Source organism: Pocillopora verrucosa, chromosome 9 (genome assembly GCF_036669915.1).
Source record: "Pocillopora verrucosa isolate sample1 chromosome 9, ASM3666991v2, whole genome shotgun sequence".
In the NCBI taxonomy this organism is placed as follows: domain Eukaryota; kingdom Metazoa; phylum Cnidaria; class Anthozoa; order Scleractinia; family Pocilloporidae; genus Pocillopora; species Pocillopora verrucosa.
Genome location: NC_089320.1, coordinates 5,935,283 through 5,958,429, shown reverse-complemented (window position 1 = coordinate 5,958,429; position 23,147 = coordinate 5,935,283). Strand labels below are relative to the sequence as shown.

The window sequence follows — 23,147 nt, the reverse complement described above, 5'->3', positions numbered from 1 at the left end:
GCTCATCACTCTTATTTATAACTATCCACACTTCGCAGACAGTCACAAAGTATTTTATTAAAGAGGTTGATTAGCTCTGAGCTCAAATAGTCCTGTTATTACGTATAGGATAAGGACGATAGTATTTAACGTTTTTTTTTTTTTTTTTTTTTTTTTTTTTTTTTTTTTGGGTAAAGATATTTTATCATATCGACAGGAGCCCATTACTTGAGTAATGGGTTCCTGATATCGCTTGGGACATAGCAAGTGCCCCCTCTTTGCCTTTATTAGTGAAACAAGGTCAGGTTTGCAAGAAATAAGATCAAATAAGTTCTACGGAGGAAATGGAAATTAAAAGCGAATTTATTCGATAATAGCTTGTTAATAACATCTTCATTCAGTAGAGCTTTCGCCTTCTAGATCAGTTGTAAAATGAATGAAATCAGGCGCAACTGTTCGCAATCAAACAGAATCATCAGTTATCAGACGGGATCGCAAGAAATCTGGTGCTGAAGTCCGCGTAACTTTGCAAACCGTGTACTAACCAAAGAAGACCCTACCCGAGCTGCTACTAGACAGAACTGTGGTTTTACACTCAATATCAAGCCGCGTATGGTGTTCACCACTGACCGCAAGAAACACACTTGCGCTTCTCTTTGACATCGATTTGACATGTTTTCTGATTGGCTGGTGAGCTCTATCCGCAAATAAACCAATGGAAAGCCTCTTAAGAAGACACATCGTCTTACGTTTGGGCAAGTTTCAAGGTAATCCGGGAAGAACGAAAACAATTGTAGAAAAATGGATAAAAAGCACAGAGACTTGTTGAGAAAGAACAGATTGTTACTAGTAGAAGATTTAGAAGCTACCCAGCTATCCAATTTTTTATATCAGGAGGGAGGTATATCGGAAAACGATATGCAAACCATAAAGGCAAAACCCACGAGACAAGCTCAAGCGGAAAAGCTTCTGGACATTCTTCCTCGTCGTGGACCGAAAGTTTTTGATGTGTTTTGCCGAGCTCTTGAACAAACTGACGGCCAAGGCCACCTATTGGATATGTTGAAGACGAATGGATCACCTGCCTCTGGTAAATAATGAACGTTCGTTATGACGTGTTTTATGACTTAAACTTTCAGTCTCTCTTTTGATTAGAGTTAGAAGCTCTCTTAATAAGGCTAAGCTTATTGATTCTTACTAATCGTTGTAATAAGTATGTAACTCTCTGGCTCTGATTTTCATCCGCAAGATATAAAATTATTGTAAAAAGATGGTAAGGAACTTCCCTTGGCCCAAAATATTTAACACAGCTCTAATTTGTCAGTTTCCATGATACGTTTTAAACGTTTTGAGCACCATTGTACAAGTTACGATTGTGTTTTCCTTGCATGATATTTATGGACCTCAGACCACTGATTAGGTTCTTTTTCTTTTTACCAGAAAGGTTTTCAAAGTAATGGTTGATAAGAGTTTCATTATAACCCTTTAACTTGCAAGATCTGATTGTTAATTCACTCCCTTCAGCTGCTACACATAACCTTGTAAATTACTTGTGAGAATTTGGTTTTAACCCAAGATGACTTCTACCTGATAAGTCTGAGTATTCTTATTACCTGTTTATGGGATAATGTATGGATATATATCATAGGGAGAAGAAACACTCAAAAAGCTCTCGACTGTTGGTCAAATTATCTACCATAGGAACTGTAAAGAGAAAATTAAGAAGACTTAACATATTGATGTTGGGGTATAGCAGTGTTCTCCCTTATTTTAAGCATGACAGGTTAAAATGAATTTTCAAACCAGTAAAGCAATCCTTTTAATTGTTAAATTTTCAAGAATTCCAAGCAATTTTAATGCTAATAGGAGGTACTACAGGCAGTAAATATTACCAGTTACTTCCTGAAAAGGAGAACACTGGTATAGAAAGTTAATTTTTTTATTTAGAGGTAATACTGTTAAGGGAAATTAGATTCTAGTCACTCCTAGGTGTTATAGGGTTAAAGAGAAATTTTCACTTTTATTTTTTTTTTTATTAACTTAAAGGAGCAGTGTCAAGCTCGATCCAGGATGGAAACAGAGGTAGCATCTCACTGGAGCGGAGTGACGGCACCAGACAAATTGATTCAGAGCAAGTGACTATGAAATCCAATACCTCTACTTCATCGCAAGTCAAGAAGAATGCTCTGCGTGGTTCTGATGATGATGACTTGGTTTACTCCATGAAGTGTGAGCCTCATGGCTTATGTTTGATTGTTAACAATGTAGATTTTGAGAATCTTAGTAGAAGAGGTGGCTCTGATGTGGATGCAAAAAAACTTGATGAATTGTTTACTAAGCTTCAGTACAAGGTCAAAATGGTCAGGAATCAGACTTCAAAACAGCTCAAAGAAACTCTGACCCAGTTTGCAAGATTGAATGACCATGGAATGGCAGATTCTGTTGTTGTCTGTCTCCTTAGTCATGGGTTGGAAGGGCAAATTTTTGGTGTTGATGGAGTGCTTGTGTCCATTCCAGATCTTCTGGCATTGTTCAATGGTTATGCAGCAAAAGATCTCATTGGGAAACCAAAGATGTTTTTTATCCAAGCTTGTCGTGGAAGTGATTTTGATCGAGGAGTAGAGGTAACTGATGGTGGGTATATGTCTGCCAATGAAGTTCCAGTTGCAGAGGCAAGAGCTGCTGTTGTTCAGGCATGCTTGCCTGGAGTCAAACCTGATATAGTTGAACCAGAGCCAGAACCAGAATCACTCCCTGCTGAAGCTGACATGTTAGTTGCTTACTCCACTGTTCCAGGATATGTTTCCTGGAACAATTTGGCTAAAGGTTCCTGGTTTGTCCAAGCTATAGCTGATGTTTTTAGTGATTATGCCCATACTGAAGATGTTGTCAGTATGTTGATCAGAGTAAACAATAAAGTTGCTAGGGAGTTTGAGTCATATGATAGAAAGAAACAGATTCCGGCACCTGTAATCATGTTAACTAAAAAAGTTTTCTTTTTCCCTTCATAGTAGGTGTGAAAGCAGCACACATAGTTGTACTCTGATGTAGAGAAAGGAAAATAATGTTCTATTTTTCAAGAGTTGTCTTAAAAAAAAAAAAACAGAAAGAAACAAATCCCAGTACCTGTAATCATGTTGACTAAAGAAGTTTTCTTTTTCCCTTCTTAGTACGTATGAAAGTAGAACATGTATTAGTACACTGATGATGAAGAGAAAGGAAAAAAATGACCCATTTTTTAGGAATATTCCTTTTAAGGAAAAAAAGTTTTAATATGACAGCTAATCTGATCAGTTCTGATAGGAAAATAGTTCAAAAGTTGAAATAATAACAATGAAGAACACAGAACAATGACGTAACTGAACTGCATCAAATGGCAGAAGCCCAAAAACCACTAATTAAAAGTGACAATAAATTACAGCTGCTGGAGTTAAGGAAGAATGCACCGATTATTGCTGCCTTCTTTAGACCTCTTAACCCTTATACTCCCAAGATCTGATTGTAAATTCTCCCTTCAAGCTGCCAGACATTTCCTCATTAGTTAGGTATGAGGATTTGGTGTTAGATCACAATTATCACTACAACTTTTACGTGATAGGTTTGAGTAATGTCATCACCTGTTTCCTGGATATAGCTTGATCTTAAATATATTAAACCAACATGTTAATCACCTCTGGCAGATTAAGAATTGATTTATACCTATTTTATTTTGAAAACTGGAGAAAAAAAAATTTCTGCCATGTAGTTGAATCTCACCAGACATCTAGACACACTAACTGTAAAATGTGCAGTTGCATGTGTCAAGTTGTGATTGTTGTGGTAATCCTGCTGTGTATTGCATTTTTGTATGGAAAAAGAAAATGATAGAGTGGAATTATCCTTGATGTTTGTATTCAGTCTTGTAAGATTTCTAGACGCTCTAACTTCAAAATGCACTGCTGTTAGTAAACATCTTTTTGCAAACGAATGCCATCATAGCAATCATTCATTGAGTAACATTTGAGTATGGAGAAAGGAAATATAGAATGCAAGTAGTCTTGATGTTTGCAGTCAAAGTGTGTATGAACCCCGAAAACTAGTGTATTGTTGATGAAACAAGTTAATAAATATCATAGTACCAGTGTACAAGTTATTGGTGTTTTTTTCTGGGGCGGGGAGGGACAGTGGTTGTGATACCTTGTTCATTTCCTTGCATAACACCTCTGTTGGATACCTGGTATTTTAGAGAGCTTTTCAATTATATTTTCCTGAAAGGAACATGAATTACAGTGAAAGGTTTATTCTAATTTTCTCTTGGATTGTTGCCTAGAATTGTCAATATTGGAACAAGTACTTTATTTCCTCATTTGATGTCTCTGTCGTAAACTTTCCAAAGATGTCTTATAGTTGTTAATAGTTCTAACATTGGTAGCTATATTTTCCAAGATAGCTAGTATAAGTTCTTAACCCTCTGTCTCCCAAGAGTGACTCGTATCTTCTCTTAACCAAATCACCCCTGAATCACATATTTAGGTCATGAGAATAAAAGAAACGATCACAAACTTAAGAAGCTCTAGATTGTTGAACAAATTCTCTTATCAGCACATTAGGAGGTGTGGAGAAAGTACGGAGAAAGTGAAAACTGACTTTTGGATGTAACGGGTTGAGGGCCTTGTGAGTTAAGGCCAGGGCCATACTACACCATCCACCGGTTAGAGATTTATTCAAGCTTATTCAGCGGATAGCATTATTCAACCTTCGAACACGACCTTCCATGTCATTAATAGAAAGAGATAAAATGTGTCTTCATATATAAAGTAGTCACTGAAAGAAAGCATCGGCATGGCGGAAGCTGGAATTGATCGTCTATCAGGAAATTCAATCGCTAGCCTCAATGAAGCTCTTCAAAAGCATTTAGATGGAGGCGGTTTTCAAGTTATGGACGATTTATCAAAACAATTATTTCCATCCGTGTTTGGTGCGATTAAGAATTGTTTGTATAAGCCGTTACGGAAACATCCCCTCTACAGGGAAGTCGAATTCGTCTGGACTGGAAGCACAGCGGAAGGGGTAAATATTCCTAATTTCGATAGGCATGGGGATGGAAAGCCTCATCTTGAATTCGAAATGGATATACTCTGTGTGTTCCGAGACGTTAAAGTCGGAAGATCAAGGGACAGTCCTGCCATACTTATGAAGCAAGAAGACACAAGCGAGGGATACTTTGTCGTGTATCTGAATGATGAAGATTACAGAAGAAACTGGGCCCCCTTTGCTATTGGCCCAAGCGATCCGAAGAGAAGGGGCGAATTGTACCTTAATCCATTGTTGATTGTAGGCGACTTGTACAAGCAAATTGAACATATTTTCGCTCAAATTCCTTTACTAAATGAGAGATTCCAATTGGAATTCAATCCACCAGCAGTAACTTTATCCATGTCTTTAGACTTCCAAAGCGTTACAATCAATTGTGATTTGGTTGTTGCATTCGAGTTGCTAAATGACTGTCTTCCAGTTGAGTATCCATCGTGGATTACAGTACATGGAAAGCCAAACTGGCTCAGTGAGGAGGCTTTTGTTAAAGCACAACAACAGCATCTTTATCTTGTTGGAAAGTGTTCACCAAATGGACAATCAAAGGTAGAATGGAGACTGTCTTTCAGCGTTGTAGAACTTTTTCTGTTACAGGAATTAGCATCACAATGCCCTGCTGCTATAACATGTTACAGAGTCTTTAAACAAATAAGATTCTGGCATCTAAAATGCCCTCATATTCTTCATTCATATCACTTGAAAATGGTGTTTCTTCAAGCGTGCCACAAGTACCCTCCAAAATTATGGACAGACAGTAATTTGGCAGCCAACCTTCTTGGACTTTTGGATGACTTGTTTTATTGCCTGGCCACAAAGTCTTTGCCAAGTTACTTTATTCCACGATATAACCTGATTGAGGGAATTCATCCTGAATTTCTGTTCACCTTACTGGATAAATTAAATGATGTGAGAAAAGATCCCTTTAAGAACATTATCAATTTAGAAAGATGAACTTTGAACCCATACCTCTAAAATGAGGGTGTTAAAGCTTATCTGCTAAAGTGGCAAATACACAGTTAAAAAATATTGGGGAAGTAAGCATTTCAGATGGGAATGTCTTTGCCCATGGAATGAGCAATGTGAGCCAATGAGAGGTCTGTGAGGGGCCTGGTACTGATAGTGCCAGACCCTAGACAAACCTCTCCCCAACTTGTCTCAAATGTACCCATGGGTGGAGAAATACATGCCCTGTAGCACTAAAAACAAGGGTCTGCTCACAGGCTAAGGAAAACTATGACACATCAATGATTAGAGATCAAAATCACCTAATATCATTCATCTCCCTTAAGTGTCACATCTAGTACTTAGGGTGCAGTAAGCTATATAGCTACTCACATGTGCAGAGTTTGAAAAGGGGCTTGGCCTTAATAAGTAAGGAGAAGAACCAACTAGGTAATGATTGAAAATTGGCAGGGTCTAGGTAGAAGTGATAAATCTGGACTGAGTCTTGGGTTCCAAAACTCTCTCAAGTTGTCTTGCCCTTTCACTTGTTTTTAAGAGGATTTGTAAGCCTGGAAAAAATCCTTGACTGCTTTTATGAAATATTTCTCAAAAATAATTCCAAACATATTAAGTGTGACCCCACGACCATGTCTACATACTCTTGTGTAAACACACCATTTCAACCAATAAGGGTGCACATACTATCTACACTAAGGGGATACATCATATCTGGCCTTAATACCTATTGAAGTCAATTTCACTGACCTCAACACAGTCCTATCAAGAATTAAGCCCTCCGAGCAACCAGTATTAAATTTCACCCCTGAATGAAAACATTTAAGGTCTTGAGAGAAAAGGAAATAGTCACCAACTGAAGAGGCTTTTGATTGTGAAATAAGTTCTCCTTGTCATTATTGTAGGAAAGTGAGAGATCAGCATAGAGAATATGCATACTGATGTTAGTTCTTAAAAATAAAGGAAATGATCACTGGCTAAAGAGGTTCTCAGTTCATTAGGTAAACAAATTCTCCTTGTCCTTAAAGGAAATGTATAGAGAACAGTTTGGAGAATATGCAAACTGATGTTAGGGTGTAAAGGGGGAAGTGCCTGTTTAGTGAGACACTAAACTGTTGACCATGGATTCATCTATGTAACCAAAATGAGTAATAATCACACATTTACAAATTTTTAAATTTTCATTGTAAATAACTATAATTTTTCTGGCAATGAATGCAAGTGTTGCTTTGCACTCTGTTATAGACACTAGTCAATAGCTGTATGGCTAACAGTAAATACACTATTTTTATGTAAATTATGAAATATAAGTAGATTTGGCAACTAGTAATTTTCCTATTTTTTTGCAATACATTTTATTCAAATTAGCTAAGCTATCATTAATGCAGAAGTTCTTGTCAGATAACTTGGCTAAAACATGTCCTCTTTTCAAACCCTTTCTTTGATGTTGAAACTCTGTTTACAATAACTCTAACAGCACAGAAAGATGACTGCCAAGCAAGTGTTTTCATTCATAAATTGGGGAGAAAGTTATATCAGTTAGAGAATTATAAGTTGATCCAAATTCTCCCAGCCATCATCATAAGAATTATATGCAAGACAGTAAGGAGAATTACTAATGAGATCTTGGGAGTGGAAAGGTTAAAAATTTTTTAAAAAACTGACTAAAAACCCTTGGATATATTCTGCAAACTGGAACATATTCAGTTAAAGCTCATTTTGTATGAGTGAAGGAAAACCAAATCCAAGATAATTGACAGCCGCCAATAAGAAAGGAAAATATCAAAAGGAGCCAACGAAAACTTGGAAAAATAAACATGATCATGGAAATGGGTGTGGCCAAGTATAAATTGGTGTTTACTTTTACTTCTGATTACTGATGATTTTACTTCTGATTGACTATAGAGTTGCTATATTTTTCTAAATCAATTGCAGTAGGCTGTCAAGCAGAACCAAAGTAATCCCAGATTAAATCCAACAATTGACTGATCTTTCCTGAACTATCTGTCACAATTGAATAATACTACAATATGATTTTTATGAACTAATAATTATTATTATAACTGGACAGAGCACTAAATACTTTGAGCATTTAAGTGTAGAGAAGTATAACCCCTCTTTCTATGACTGTCATATGGAGAACCATGAGAGCTTGTTGATGAACCCTCATAAACTACCATGGACAACGTTTGACCTACATTTCTGGGCAATGCTATGTTGCCAGTATTTAAGTCAGAGTGAACCCTGAGAGAGTCAGCCTCTTGTATGCTATTCTGAGGGTTTAATCGTTCTCTGAGAGCTTCTTCATAAGAGGGCGGAGGCTCTACACTTTCAGCAACAGCCTCATTGTAACTTGGAGGTTCCACAGAAGTACAAGGGAGCATCTCTAAATGATTTGGTGATGGAGTAGTTGCATGAGGTCTGTCCACTTCAGATCGAGCTGCCATAATTTTTTTCCATGCTCTCCAAAGCCATACTCCAACAATAAGCATTCCTCCCACAATGCTGACAGGCCAGAATCTGTACCAAGAGAGAAAACCAGGGTCTTTGGATGAAGTTTGTTCAGGACAAACTTCTTCATCTGAACCATCTTCACAGTCTTTTTGACCATTGCATTCTTTATCATTTTCAATGCATTGCCGATTTGCGCAGGTGAACTTAGACATTCCACAAACACTTCCAGTAGATGACTCATAATGCAGAGAAAACCACCCCATGTTTTTTCCCTCGTAACTTGACACTGCCTTGATCATGAGCTCATTTGTCCTGGAAATGATTTTGTTGGGAATAACATTTCCGCAATACTCGCCAATTTTAAAAGAGGATTCCTCTGACCCATCATAAATTTCTAAATGTCCATACCCACAGACTCCATCCATTTTATATCCAAAATTCAAGGTATCAAAGTATAAATGTGCATGCATGTTAGGATCCACCCGAATTTTCCATACACATTCTTGGCCGTGTGGAAAGTGATAGGGGTAATTTTGCGAGTATATTAACCCCGATGTATCTTTAAAGGTTCCACCACATGTTCCCTCTCCAACGAAAATGGTGCGATAATTAGCTATGAATCGTGATTTCCCATCATCTGACCTCTTGAATCTAAACCACAGAATACTACCTTTTGTAGAATAAATAATTGGCGGTTTGTTAATGCCGCAGTAACGACTACGTCTCGATTCTCCTTGAGAATTTGAGAGTACGAAGTATCCAATTTCCTTCACCTCAAGAAAGTCATATAAACAAACAGGCATTCGACCATTAACTCTGAAGCTCTCGAACTTTACCTTTATTCTCCCTTTCGGCACCTCGATGCTGTAGATGCAATCTTTGTTTTCATAAGGAAACGAATACCTTGGTGAACGAAGAGTGCCTGAAGAATCAGTGTAATGGCTGCCACATACTGCTTCGTATGACAGCCGAAAACGATTACTACTGTAGGTACGAAAATCAGACGTAAATTGAATCCATATAACATTTGTCGTGGAGTAAATAAATTTAGGTTGCCTTTTTGCACAGAATCGTCCAATAACAGTGGAATTGTCAAGAGACCCGTCGCGAATTTCTAAAAAATCATGCGTACAAGAACAACATATTGTTTCCATAACAAAGTCTGTGAATGTAATTTTTACACGAAATCTCTCTGACACTGTAATTGTCCAAGTGCAGCGAAGACTTTCGCCAACATTTCCTCCACTTATAGGAAAACGAAGGTCTCCGGAATAGCCTTCAAGGTGGTCACCGCAAGAAGAACGACAAATTCGAATCCATACGGCGAACAGTTGCAGTACGATCCAACTAAACTTGGCCGCCATCCGTGAAACGTTCGCATTTGACCCACAGTTGGCGAAAATTGAGGTCAGCAATAAAAGATATTAGGTATATCGATTGTCAAGTTCCCGCTGTCGAAACAAGTTGTCTTCAAGAGGAGAAATTTAAAATTCTTTTAAGTGACTCATCAGGAAGACTGTCACAGCACTTGACATATAATAACTTAGGCTCTTGACTGAAGAGGCATGAACAACACCGATCAAGGGTGAACGATACGAGATGCCGCGCGTACTTCCCAACTCGTAACTGACACAGAATACCTTTCTAAGGGATTCTTTACATGACTAAAAATTCAGCGAATGAGTATTTCTGTTTGTCAATTAGCGAGGCGCAAGCTGTGCTAATGGTTCTGGCATATGAGACACCCTTTCTTCTGTCGACTTTGACGAGAAATATACTCCTATGTGTCACCCGCCAGCCAATGAAATCATAGCTTTTTTATTTGCAATCAGCAGAACGAAATCCATATTAAATTTTTTTACACATACTAGTACAAAATATGGCAGTTTATTGAGGCAGCTGGGATTCAGGACACAGATTTAGTATTCAAATAACAGAAGATGATAAATCAATAAATGTTCATTCAAAATAATTGAAGAAACTTTACTCGGCAGTAAATAAAGAAAAATCTTTTAGAATGTTTATTATACAATTTCACACGGTCCATCAAACATTTTAATTGTTTCATGACATGGTCTAGTATAAATTATTTCGCTTTAGCACATGTTTTGACTTCCTAAATCTTAATAAAAATGGACTATGGAAATGTTTGTGGTGTATCAAAACGGATTTCATGAATAGTGCTAAGCTTTATACACAAAGCGCGATTTGATTAATAGCGTTATCTTGTGGAAAGGCAAATCAATATGAGTTAAAATTTTAATCGTTGTGGGAAAATAAAGATAAAAAAATGACCTGCTGTTTATTGTGTTTTGGCATTCCAGCTGCTGGATCACGGCCACGGTGAGGGTAGACAGAAGAGAGAAAAAACCTAACCCTACCCCAGCCTGGAACATGTTGAAATAATTATTCCCAGTCTTCAATCATTTTCAGCGTGTATAATGGCCGACTTCGATAGACAGAAAGTTGCTACTGAGTTACGAAAATTCAGGAAAAAGCTACGGCAAATTGAAAAATTAGAGGACTTAGAGCGAGAATTAACGGAAGAAGAATATCTTAAGGTAATGGTGAAAGTTAAAATTTCGTACTGAAACTGTGCCATGATAAACAATAGCCACGTTTAATACGCGTCTCGTAGTAGCTATGATTACAAACAGTAGTGCAGACTATACTTCTTTGCTTACAGTTTGTAAGTAAAAACGAATGAAAAGAGATTTGGGTCAACTTGCTTTTCATCAATTTGATTATAATTAAAGGTTACTGAGGTCGTGGTTAACACTCACTGAAAAATAATTGATTCAGCTTAACTGTAATTTACCCGTGAGCGCGAATGTTTTTTTTTTCCGCCATCGACGAGTTCGTTGTTGAGAACAGATCACCTGGCCGGAAGCGATAGATAAGCACGAAAGTTAATTTTGGCACCGATGCCTGTTATTTTTACCCATCTGTTGATTTTTCATAAATAGTGAGTCTGGTCCCAAGCAAGTTACAATGCTTTTCCCTTTTAAACCACTGATTTTAATTTTCCACATTTCTTTTCAGTACTCGATTTACCAAATACATTTCATAGTCTGTTTCCGCACAGTTCATGACTAAATAGAGCAAGGCTGACCACAAAAATTCTTTGGTTTGAACCAAAGATGTGAAACCATTGAAAAAAATTTCTGTCGAGTCACTGCCAGCTTATCAAGTGTTTTGTAATCATGACAGATTTTTCTCATATTTCTTCAAAGAAGGATTTACTCGCTGGTCTGTTCGGTTGAAGTTGCAGGAGCCAAAAAGTTAAAGTGTAGGACTTAAGATTTAAAGGTATGGGTTTTAGCCATACATTAGGAGCTATTTTATTGGTGATTTCCAGCAAAAAGCATGAGTGTAACTTTGATTCAAAATGCATCTTTTTACCAAGAAATATGCATGGGTACTGGTGTATTTTCAAGGAGACCTGATAAGTGATCTGCAATGAACCAATCATCCCAACCCCTAACAAGCTAGAATAAAACAACAGAGTCTTTGTTTGTGGGCATAAATATGTTTTGGGCCTGACTGAGAGTCAATTAGCCCAAGACACTAGGAGAGGACTTAAAATGACTCATAGAAAGGCCGAAGAGATAGTTATGTCCAAGAAAAGAAACTATGTTACTATTATTATCACTTTGGAAAACATTGAGAAATAAAAACTGAACAAAATGACAACAAAACAGTCGGAACAATCACACAAGCATGCATTTTTTAATTCAGCCCACCAAGATCTCTACTTAAGCTTGCAAAGTGTGTCACAATGCCTGACAAGGTACTAAATAAATAACACTTATTTTTACATCACACTATGGAAGCTTGGATTAAGGTTCTTGCAGTGTGTCCCACTTGCTTTGAATGATCTATCATGCTGATGTTATCTTTTGTCCATAAATTTGCAGCTTTGTAAGTTTTTAAATTCAATAGATAATCTTTTTTTTTTTTTTTTGACATTCTTAGCTTTGTACAAAAGATGAAATACGCTCTAAAGTGCAGCAATTGGTAGCAAGGGAAGACGAACTGAATTTGGAAATACAAAGAATGGAAAATCAAACAAAAGAAGATGAACCAGCTCTGTTGATTCAGCAAGAAATAGAAGAGGAAGTAACTACCACCACTTTTTTCGCATCTGATGTTGAGGGAGCAGAACAAAAAGTTATCAGTCAAAGTGCGCAGGATGAAAATAAACCTAATCAAAGCAAGAGTACAAGTACTAATCAAGGTGCTGTTCAGGGCAAGGTGCCTGATACTCCTCTGGCAAATACAAAAACTTGCATATTGCAGTCACCATCCTTAAACAGTGATATGAAGTTTTATGTGAGATCTTTAGAAGGTCACAACGATGCGATATGTTGTGTTCACTGTGAGGGTTCAGTTCTTGTGTCTGGAAGGTATGTTTCATTATGTGCAGCTTGCAATTGATGATAAGTATTGCATGGCTTTCCACTGTCATGCATGCTTTCTAGTACAATTTCCCTTTTTAACTCTTTAACCCTCAGAAGTGATGAACATGTGACTTCTTCCTGCAATTACAATAGGTTATCTCCTTCGCAGGTTATGAGAACAGAAAAGCTCACCAGCTACAGGGTGTTTTTTTGAGATAACCAAATTCTCCTGTTAAATATTTGAAGAAAACTAAGGAAATAAGTTGGAAGAATTTCTATCTTGAACTTGGAATTTAAAGGGTTGATACACACACCCCGGATCATCTTTTCTGAACTACCATGATTGTGTCATGATACTCCAAAGTACCAGTAGCTGGAATAAGGATAGTACCCCTTCACTTCACTCCTTGGAGGAAAAATTGCATCAAAATTGCTTCCCGATAGGAACAAACTAATGCTCAGAAAGGGTTCCCTAATTGGCCAACATGGATGGTCAATTTTCAAAATTTTCAACACACAAATATGACCCTGGACTCCAAGAGGAGTTTCCCTGTGGTCATTAATCCTTAACACCCTAAGATCAGTATCTATATTCTCCATACCCTTCTCTACACATTCCCTTTAGTGCTGACGAGGACAACTCATTTATCAATGCAAGCTTCTTAAGTACTGGGCAATTATGTCCTTTTTTCTCATCATAATAATGAATGATTCAGCAGTGTTACTGTAAGGATAATTGAGATGCTGGTCACTCCAAGGATTTAAAATACTCCACTATCAAAGCAGTCTCAGTACTCCCTTACTTCAAAATTCATTCCTTGGGGCCTGTACTTTAATGGTGTATTGATATCGGTACCCCCCCCCCCCATCCCATGTAGTTATTAACCTTTTAACCCCCAAATCTGATAGTTAATTTTCCCCTCTTGCTGCTACACATTGCTTAGTAAATTAGTTATGAGAATATGGTCTGAGATCAAGATGACCTCTCCCTGATAAGTTTGAGTATTCTTATTAACTGTTTGCTAGAAAACGTATGGATATTATAGGGAGAAGTTTCATGTTAATCAGCTCTGGGAATTAAAAGGGTTAAGGGACCTGTAGGCAGAAGAGGGAGAGGCTGCTTCCCCACAAAAATAACTAGTGATATTACTTTCCCTCTATTATCCATTTCCACTTTAACAGAATGATACAATTTTTTCAATTCCTTCATTAGCAGCTACAAACAATAGTTTCTGATACTTTGATCGAAAGTAATCCGAGGTTTCATTGTTGTTCCTTTCCTTCGCACTGTAATTGGCCAAGAAAACTGGAGTCACTCTCTCATCCAATCAGTTGCAAAACTAAAAGCAATCACGACTTGGTCGCCCTCGTTTTCCCGTGCTTTGGTTTTGTTGTTTTACTTTGGGTTCCTATTGGCTCCTTAAAGTATTTCCTTTCATTTTATTGGCTGTTGGTTTTTGTTTTAGGACACTCAATTCAAAAGCGTTCTAACAACTCTTGGAGGTAATTCGTAGGATATGAGATCAAATCCGTGATTTGAAGACTTCTGTGTGATGATAAGAATTCCTGTGTACGTAATATGAGCATCTCCCTCAAAGAAAAACGGCATAAGGCCACTGGAAAAACTTGCATAAATTTCTTTTGGATGAATTTTCTTTTGCGGTATTTAGTTTGGACGGTAAAATTTGTTATGTTCAGTTGACTTCGATAAAACGGAAAAAAGTTAGACAAACAAGAGATTATCAGTTTATAATCTCCTGTAGACAACCCATCCCTCATAAAATTATTATTATTCGATAAACAAAGAGGCTAATCAGATTTCGAATCCAGATACTGCCTTAGCTGGATAGCAGGGCAAGAAATCCAAGGCAAAATCCGTTTTTTTATGACGCCTAGTGCAGCAAGTAAATCGTAGCACTTGCGATGTGATTGGTGCTGGTTTGTCACATGACCAGAGCGGCTAGATTGAGTTGGCGGCAGCTATTTTGACCAAGTAACGTGAAACACAGGCTGTATTGCGAAAAGGTTATTTGTTTCTTTAATCGTGTCAGTTTGAAATGACCTGGAATACTAACATGGTCTCTATAGCCCTCTGCTTAATATTCTATCTGAACGATGAACCTGCCGTCGGCCTTCTTTTATTTTTCAAGTTAATTCCGTCGGCCAGAATAAAAACATTAATATCTAAAATTTCCATTCGTCAAGTTGTTAGAGTTCGTGTGAAAAGGATAGTGTTTGAGGTTTGTACTTTGTTGCAAATTTCTTCACGTTGTGAATTTTGTAATCTCGTGAACTCCCAGTGAAATCTATCGTGATAGCTTATTCACATACCTGCCGCAAGACCAGTTCACTGCTGCGATGTGCGGCTTTGAATTTCTTAATATTTAATGATAAGTTAGTTTCATCTAATTTGCAAGAGATTTTGGCCTTGAGGCTGTTATTTACCGGTTGATAAGCAAGGTATAGCACACACCATGGCCAAACTCAGCGAAAGCAGCAGAGAAGCGTCATGCTAAGATTTAACGGTGAAAGGGCGTGAAATATTTTATCAACGTTCCAACACAGTGACTTGGTGCCATGTTGTTTAATTTCAGGAAGGATAAGAACAGGTATTTTTACTAATCGAATGGCTCTGTTACCTGTTATCAACTTATCGTGCCGTACTGTTATTCCTTATCGACCTCAGTTACCGGCATCGTTGGATTTGTAACAAAAATGAATTTGCGCTCGTATTATTCAGTAGATATCTGATCGGAATGTCCTGTATTCAATATTCTTTCTTCCAGATCAGTAAATCGTGGAAATATAGCATAGGCTGTTGTTTTCTCGTGGAAGAAAAGCCGTCTAAGTTCAATGGTCGTTAACTTATGAAATATTTTTGAACTGCAATTCCATTTAGGTGGTGAAATTACACACAAGTAACTGTAGCTCAACCCTAGTGTCTTTCTGATTTATTGACAGGGGTTTCTCAAAATGTTTGAAGGCAATCTGTTATACATGTATGCATCTATTTGTCTCCCAAATAGCACATGAATCTTTATCCGTCATTATACATAAAACATGTAAAATAATTCCATATAACATACTTATTTTTTTTTTGAGACAGTTGTCCATTCGCATGAGACGATACTCTTTTCTTACGAAAATTTTTTTCCGTATCATTCATATTTGAATTGTGTTTATTTATTTATTTTTTATTTGTTTGTTTTTGATAGTACAGGAAACTGTTAATTTTTGGATTTCCCAATCACGTCTTATTTCTTATCACACCTAATATAGTTAAGCTAAGTTGTGAACATAAACTTCACACCCTAAAACCAGCATGCATATTCTCCCTACTGTTCCCTAAACATTTCCTAAGGTGCTTACAAGGAGAATTTGGTTAACAATCCAGAGTTTCTTTACTTGATGATCATTTCTGTTATTTTCGTGACCTTAATGTGTGATTCAGAGGTGATGTTGTAAGGAGAAGATAGATGCTGGTCACTCCTAGGTTCCCTAGTTGTTATCCGAAGTGCTATTTTCAGGTTCACTTCTTGTTGGTAGTTTTAAGTATTCAGAGAAATATATTTAAAACAAAGGAAAAAACCGTGGGTAGGTTCAAGTTTGTCTTGAACTCAACTCGATTTTTAAAACGTAAGAAATTTTGGATGGATCAATGTTAGTATCTGAGATTTGCCTTCTTACCCCTCCCCTCTTCTCCCCTCCCCTCCCCGAACCCAACATTAACCCTAACTTGTTATCAGTTGACCGTTGTTGGGTCATGGGAGGGGTAGGTGCGCAGTTGCACAGATACTGACATTGATCCTAAACTTTTTGTTCGTATTCTACTTCACTTTGACGACGTTGCCGGTTTTTTTCCAGTCGCGACACCATGCTAAAGTTGTGGAATGCTGACACAGGGAAAGAAGTGAAGAGCTTGGGAGGTCATACTGGTTCTATAACATCAGTTTTCCTTCTGCCGAAAAGGGATATATCATCATGCGGTGAGAGAGTGGTTTTGATATTTCTTTGTCTGTGTTTCTGTCTATGTCTATCTATATATTTTTCTCTATAAGACCTCTTTCTTGAAAGGATCCCCCTTACAACTGTCTATCTATATATTTTTCTCTATAAGACCTCTTTCTTGAAAGGATCCCCCTTACAACTATGTTCAACCCTCTTTTTGTGTTGCAGCCTCTCTGAAGCGGAAGTTTCGAGCGTCGCCATTCGCTCTGACGAAGGGTTTACCCTCGAAATGTCAGCCTTGGAAACTGTATATTATCCAATCAGTTGTTAAAAACCAATTTATCTTATAATATTCCCACCGACGCAGCACTACAGTTTCGGTTTTTTTTTCTTTAGAAAATGATCCCCTTTTTCGTCTTTTGCAATGTCTATCTGTAGATCTGTCTCCGTCGGTCAGACGGTCTTTCTGTCGGTCATCTGTCCATCCTTTTGTTTACCTGTGTTTTCTCTGTTGCACTATTTGCCTCATATACTTCCCGTTCTATTCGATCTTCCTGTCTAAATTTCCTATTTATTTCATCCGTAGAGTTATCTTATTCGTCAGCCCTGCTTGTCTTTTTGTCGCCATGGCTGGCGGTCCTTTTCTAGTTTTCCTATCAACCTGTCTTGTCTTTACATTTCTTGCCATTTTTGTCTCCCTAGAAGTGTCTTCCAGTTTTCGACCTGATCAGTACTCTGTTGTCACGGGCTCAAAAGATTGCTCCATGAAGATCTGGTCTCTCTCAAACGGTAAGTTAAGCAGTTGTTTTCTGGGATGCAACGCTTTAACATGGTCACGTTGCGCGTGCGTGGTGAAGAGAGATTCATGAACTTTTCCGCGTGACTAGCTTGCCGACGCCTTACTAACTCCCCTCTCCCTCCCCCAAACACGCCCTTTGTATCCTCTCTTATGCCTAAAACAGTAAGAGATGGAAAGTCAATCATATGGTCGTTTCTGTGGTATAATTTCCTCAGTGTTTGTGCCTGCAAAATTTCTTTATTTCTGCTGTTTACTTGGCATCTTGATCGCGACAATCGGTCTGGATTGTCAACGTGACTTTGTACGTGATATTTTTGTTGTCACGTTATGGAGTCGCGTTTGTGGCCTCCATCACGTTATTACATCAAAACGTCTCTTTAACGAGTCTTAACGTTGCCAGGGATCAGATGTTAATTTCTCTCGTTCGTTTTATTGTACTCGAAAAACGTTTAAAGTGACGGAAGATGAAATAGAACGCTTGATCGGTTCAATCTCTACGTCTAAGTATTATGTTTACTTATACCGCCGACGTAATACAATTGTTTTATTGGTCCCTCGAGAGTTACGTATTTGCATAACAGGATGAGAACCCGCTTCAGCAACTACATCCATATTACTATAACACGGGAATAACTACTTGTTTATTGGAAAGCGCTTAAAATATTAGCAGTGGTTTGGGAGCAGTACTATTTCCTTTCTATTCAAAAATGGGATTTGTCCGTAAGTGATGTGAATATGTTTTCGTTTTCGATTTCATTTGTAGATACTTGTGGCTCGAAGGATTTTCCCTTTCATAATTCTTATTGCGCAGTAAAATTTTTTTCGTTGTAAAGTGATTTCTTCCTTCTCTTTCCTCAGGTCAGATAGAGCGATCCATGTATGCCTTTTCACCTGTTGAATGCCTCGACTGTCGCCGTAATCTAACAGCGGCTGGACTAGGTTGGTCAAAGTTCTTATGCTAGCATGTGATGTGGTTATGTTGATCACGTTCCTATAAGCGAGCGAACTTTGTTCCCTTAGTTTGCCAACGCGTAGACTTTAAGACGGACGTCATAACTTAAACATAACCAGAACGTCATAAGCGTAGTGTTTATACTGAGTGTCGCTGGATCAGTTGTACTTTCTGTGTGAGAAACAAGCAAAGTAATTTATTGCGTCAGCCTTGGCTGGGGTCTTTAAGATATCAGTTACAACAGAATCTGGTGTAAATAATCGAATTCTTGGTTTAACTGACGCGAAACGTAACATAAAAAACTATGAATATGAGAATTCGAACGGCAATTCAGTATCACTTGTATCTTAACAAGCTTTTTTTCTGTGTATACGTTTGAATTGTTGCTTTAATGACCAGCTGATATTAGTTGACATATTTGATCTGTTGATCTGTTTTAATCGTGAGTCGCAGAGTGACAAATATATTCGTCTGTCAGAGAAACGGCGAAACTCCGTTGATTTCAAATAAAAAAAAGAACCTCTCAATTAATCGTGTGAATCCGAGTGAATGGTCTTGTATGTTTTATAAATAGTGGAAGGCAAAAACTATTATGTAATTTTATAGATGGCGGTAAAGTTGAGCTGTGGGACCTTGAGACCGGAAATGCTGTGAGATCTGTGCGTGGTCACGATGAAGATGCCGTCACGGCCATCAAGGTATCCATGGTAACATAGTTTTTGTAGGCGGACAAGCGGAAATCACGCCCGCATGAATACTGGCTTTTCAATTTTTTTCGGCTGGTGTTCGCGGGTGTTAATAAAAGCAGGAATTGGAAATAGGTATGGGCAGGAGCCCTAGTATGGGGAAGGGGCACCCAGTAATTATTTAAAAAGTTGGGATTGGTCATGGAATGCTTAGTTTTTTCATTTGATTTTTGGGCCTGAAAAGTAATGCAGTATGATTAGGGTTTCGACAAAAGGTTTGGAAACTGCTAATTGTTACTTTCTGAGAAAAATTAAGCGAAGTTCATTCATGAAATGATACTTTTCGTTCTATATATACTAATTTGGTGCTTTTAGGCTTAGCCAAAGGTTATGTAGAGAAATATGATTTTTTCAAGTGAAAAGAATACAAGCGTTTTTACTTTTAAAAAATTAGAAATAGCATAATTCTTGCACGAACTGCTGGACTTCGTTTAAATATTTTTTTGGCTATTATTTATCCTCTAGTTCCAGGACGACCGTGTGATCAGTGGCTCGGCCAGTGGAGTGGTGAAAGTCTGGGACGTGAGAGACAATTCTCTTAAGCCTGTCATGAGCTCGGACCAGGGTGCTGTGGGCCAAACTACCGCGGGTGTGACCGTCAAACCCAGAAGGGTGCGTTGCTTGGCAACAACAGAGGAAACAATTTACTGGGGAGATGATGGAGTTAACATGAAGGCAATGGACTTGAAATCAGGTACAGATATCGCATAAATTTACTTGAATTACTTCTGGTCATGCCTAAATCTAATCCTATGATGCCTGACTAATTTTTCTTTTTCACCGCTTAGGTAAACTCCGAAAGATTCGTAATCACGTAACAGAATTCGGGTCGACAGGTGCCATGGAAACGACGGATTCGTGTCTTGTTAGCGCTGGTTACGACCTGGACCGTGGGAATGGATATTTGAATGGTATGGCTTGGGTTTTTTTACCTTGCTCTGTGTGGTTGCCTCACATCATGGCTTCATGATGTTGCATGAATAATTATTCTATAGCTTTAAAAGAGCTATTCACGCTCTTTGCACACCCAGTAAAACTCGACTGGAGTCAGATCACAAGAGCATACTAACATCGGCAAATTAGATAGCCTTTAGACCAGACGTAATTTTGGCCAGCGAGTGCTCAGTACATGTTTCTTCTTGGTGAAAAAAAATAGCCGCCATCTTCGGCAGCGGAAGGCTGGGGAGAGGAAAGAGGCAGGGGCCGGACCCCGCCTCCTAGCCACACCGTCCACTTTAACTCTAAGTCAAACATGGCCGGTCAAATAAATGATTGCGAGCATGTAACATTAACTCACCCCAGAAAAACGGCAACACGACTGGCTACCAATTAAAATATAAAAAAATATCTCAAAGAACCAGTGAGCACTCAAGTGAAGAGAGGTGACGTGTGTGGAGGGCGGGGAAATTCGTGTGACGTTGTCTTGATTGGTTCCAGTTTTGCATCTGATTGGATGAAAGGTTGACTGAGTCCTGTGAGCCAATTAAAGAAGGAAATCAAACCAATTTAATCAATGCACTCAAAAAATTGCTCCTAACAGATCATTTAAGCAGGTTTGTTTGGTTGATCTTGAACTCAGTTTAATTTGTCCCATTTTCGTTGGTTTAGTTCGCAGTTTACCCTCAGAGGAATATGTAGCAACCGTAGACGACAGAAACACCGGAAGCATCACGTGCCTATCATGTACGCAGACTGCACGCGACCACGTGACCCTTCACAGGATGTGCACGGGAGGAGTGGAGCTGAAACTTTGGGATCAGTTGCCGAGTTCAAAGGTCAAGAAACGATCGAGGTAGATGAAGGTTTCTTTTCCCGCAACATTTCTTTCAATTTCACTCTCTCTTAGCATTAGTCGGGAGACAAACGAGTTTTCAAAAGGCAAAAAATGTTTAACTCCGGATCTCGCCTTGGTGCATGTAGCTGACAGAAGTCATAATGCGTACCTTCAGTCGCGCTTTATCTTTATTTTGATCCTTTTCAAGACTAATTAGCATCGAAGCAGTAACCGAAATCGTGAGATTTGAGGAATTAATTTATGCGAATGCCTTTTCGAATTGACGCTCACACCCTAAATGACTGTCTCATCGAAGAAAACAACGATAATACCCATAAGCCTTTTAACCGTTTGACCCCTAAGTGACCAGCATCAAGTTTCTCCTTACAATATCACCCATGAATCAAACATCAAGGTCACGAGTATTAAGTATATGATCACCAGTTAAAGAAGTTTCTTGATTGTCAAACAAATTCTCCTTGTCAGCGCGTTAGGAAAATTTATAGAGAACAGTGTGGAGAATATGCATACTTATTTTGGGGTGGAGAGGGTTGAAGGAAAAAAGCCGTAAGGGGAATTTTGATCAAAACAGCAAACGAAGACAGGTGATATCATAAACCTCTCTATAGACGGTTCCCAAACTAACTTTAATCAGCTGAAGACAACCAAGAACGATAGAAGTAGTAGTTTTTGGAACTATTAAAGTAATATACTTGTTGCTCAATGATAAACGGAACTAGCTTTCTACAGCTGTCAGGAAAAGTTAACCAAATTTTCTCTTTTTTCACAGACCGGAAACAGAGGACTGCTACATCACAGCTAAGCATATCCGGCGGTTCAGTTTCCCGGATTTTAGTGACACGGAGAGCAGCGAGGATGAGGACGACATACCGGCAGGCGACGAATCTGATGACGACGATGACGTCAGCACGACCGGAAGTTCGTCACGATCTTGGTGCACAATATCCTAGGCAAAAAACTAGGTGTAGCAGACATCAAATATCATGATGCATTTCGCACGTGCAAACGAGTGCAGCCGGCTGGGGCGTCCTCCGCCCAAAGATAATGGATATGTCAGTTGAATGAATCAAGGCATTCTTGCGATCGTCGAGAGGCAGTTTTGATCCACAAATGTCTCTCAAGGCTCTACCTTGCGTGGTGTTAGGATACGCAGTGATAAATGGGAGAATTTTAAGGAATTAAGGAATGATCGACCTTGGAAGAAAGGTTTTCAATATCCAAAATTGCTCAGATTTTACTTATATTTCTTCTTGTTTTCCATGGTATTTTAACACACAAACAATAGACGTTACCGTTGTTGTGGGAGCTATTCATCATGGGATGGTACTAATTTTTTATTCGCTGTCTTTTTTGGACAGACAAATGTTATAAACACCAAGTGTTTTTTTATTGAGTGTCTCTATCTTGTTACACTATTTGAACTTAAATTACACTGGGGTGAATTCTAAAAGGAGTTAGTAAGAGTAAGTGGTTGGGGTGTGCTCTGTAGATCATAAAATGACGTCACATGTAACGTCACGCTCAGAAATCCTCGCTATGTCAAGAAAAAAATTGTTAGTCACTCGGAAATTTTATCCTCAACTTCTCCAAATCTTCCTACGTTAACAGTCACTATGGCAGCACAAAATTGCTTTATTTGTTGAAAACTTACCAATGCTTTTTAAAAACAAAATAGAGTACAAGGCTCGCTCTTTCCAGTTAAAGTCAATACAAGACAGTTGTTTTACCTCAAGGAAGCAGTAACAGGGACCGCGCAGAGGGAGGGGCTAAGGGAGCTTTAGCGCCCCCCCCCCCCCAACTTTTTTGCAAACATAAAAATAGATTAAATAAAAAATATCCTAACAAAAATAGAGCCCAAAATAGCCCGCCCCCCTCCCCCCTATTTCAAAACTTGCTGCGCGGTCCCTGAGTAATGGAGGTTCGCCTCGAAGCACGCGATTTTTTTATGCTTCACAACTGCATTAAAGAATACACTTTGATACTCCTTCACGTTGAAAACGACAGAGAGCAAACGGCAAAATGAAAATTGGCGGGAAAAACTTGT

General features: G+C 38.4%; 4 protein-coding genes across 7 annotated transcripts; 3 read left to right on the top strand and 1 right to left on the bottom strand.

Moving 5' to 3' along the window:
* The first annotated feature begins 729 nt into the window (after positions 1–729).
* On the top strand, positions 730–4,096 carry LOC131775637 (caspase-3-like). Its single transcript, XM_059091751.2, has 2 exons — positions 730–1,069; positions 2,026–4,096. The coding sequence occupies exons 1-2, from the start codon at positions 781–783 to the stop codon at positions 2,988–2,990; spliced, it is 1,254 nt and encodes a 417-aa protein (XP_058947734.2). The 5' UTR covers positions 730–780; the 3' UTR covers positions 2,991–4,096.
* Positions 4,097–4,792: 696 nt separating this feature from the next.
* LOC131775638 (nucleotidyltransferase MB21D2-like) lies at positions 4,793–7,213 on the top strand. The gene has a single exon (XM_059091752.2). The coding sequence runs from the start codon at positions 4,801–4,803 to the stop codon at positions 6,001–6,003; it is 1,203 nt and encodes a 400-aa protein (XP_058947735.2). The 5' UTR covers positions 4,793–4,800; the 3' UTR covers positions 6,004–7,213.
* On the bottom strand, positions 7,180–10,216 carry LOC131775634 (CUB domain-containing protein 2-like). The gene has a single exon (XM_059091746.2). It carries the CDS (start codon positions 9,825–9,827, stop codon positions 8,085–8,087), a length of 1,743 nt encoding a protein of 580 aa, XP_058947729.2. The 5' UTR covers positions 9,828–10,216; the 3' UTR covers positions 7,180–8,084.
* Positions 10,217–10,895: 679 nt separating this feature from the next.
* LOC131775635 (protein will die slowly-like) lies at positions 10,896–22,490 on the top strand. 4 transcript variants are annotated; one of them, XM_059091749.2, is made up of 11 exons: positions 10,896–11,024; positions 11,697–11,772; positions 12,439–12,869; positions 16,728–16,849; positions 17,514–17,600; positions 18,469–18,549; positions 19,169–19,260; positions 19,774–20,002; positions 20,097–20,219; positions 20,917–21,100; positions 21,873–22,490. In XM_059091749.2, the coding sequence occupies exons 3-11, from the start codon at positions 12,520–12,522 to the stop codon at positions 22,051–22,053; spliced, it is 1,449 nt and encodes a 482-aa protein (XP_058947732.2). In that variant the 5' UTR covers positions 10,896–11,024; positions 11,697–11,772; positions 12,439–12,519; the 3' UTR covers positions 22,054–22,490. The 4 variants fall into 4 exon arrangements, with proteins under 4 accessions (XP_058947732.2, XP_058947731.2, XP_058947730.2 ...); XM_059091750.2 differs by having other exon boundaries at positions 10,919–11,024; positions 11,700–11,772; XM_059091748.2 differs by lacking the exon at positions 11,697–11,772 and having other exon boundaries at positions 10,904–11,024; positions 17,517–17,600.
* Positions 22,491–23,147: the final 657 nt, after the last annotated feature.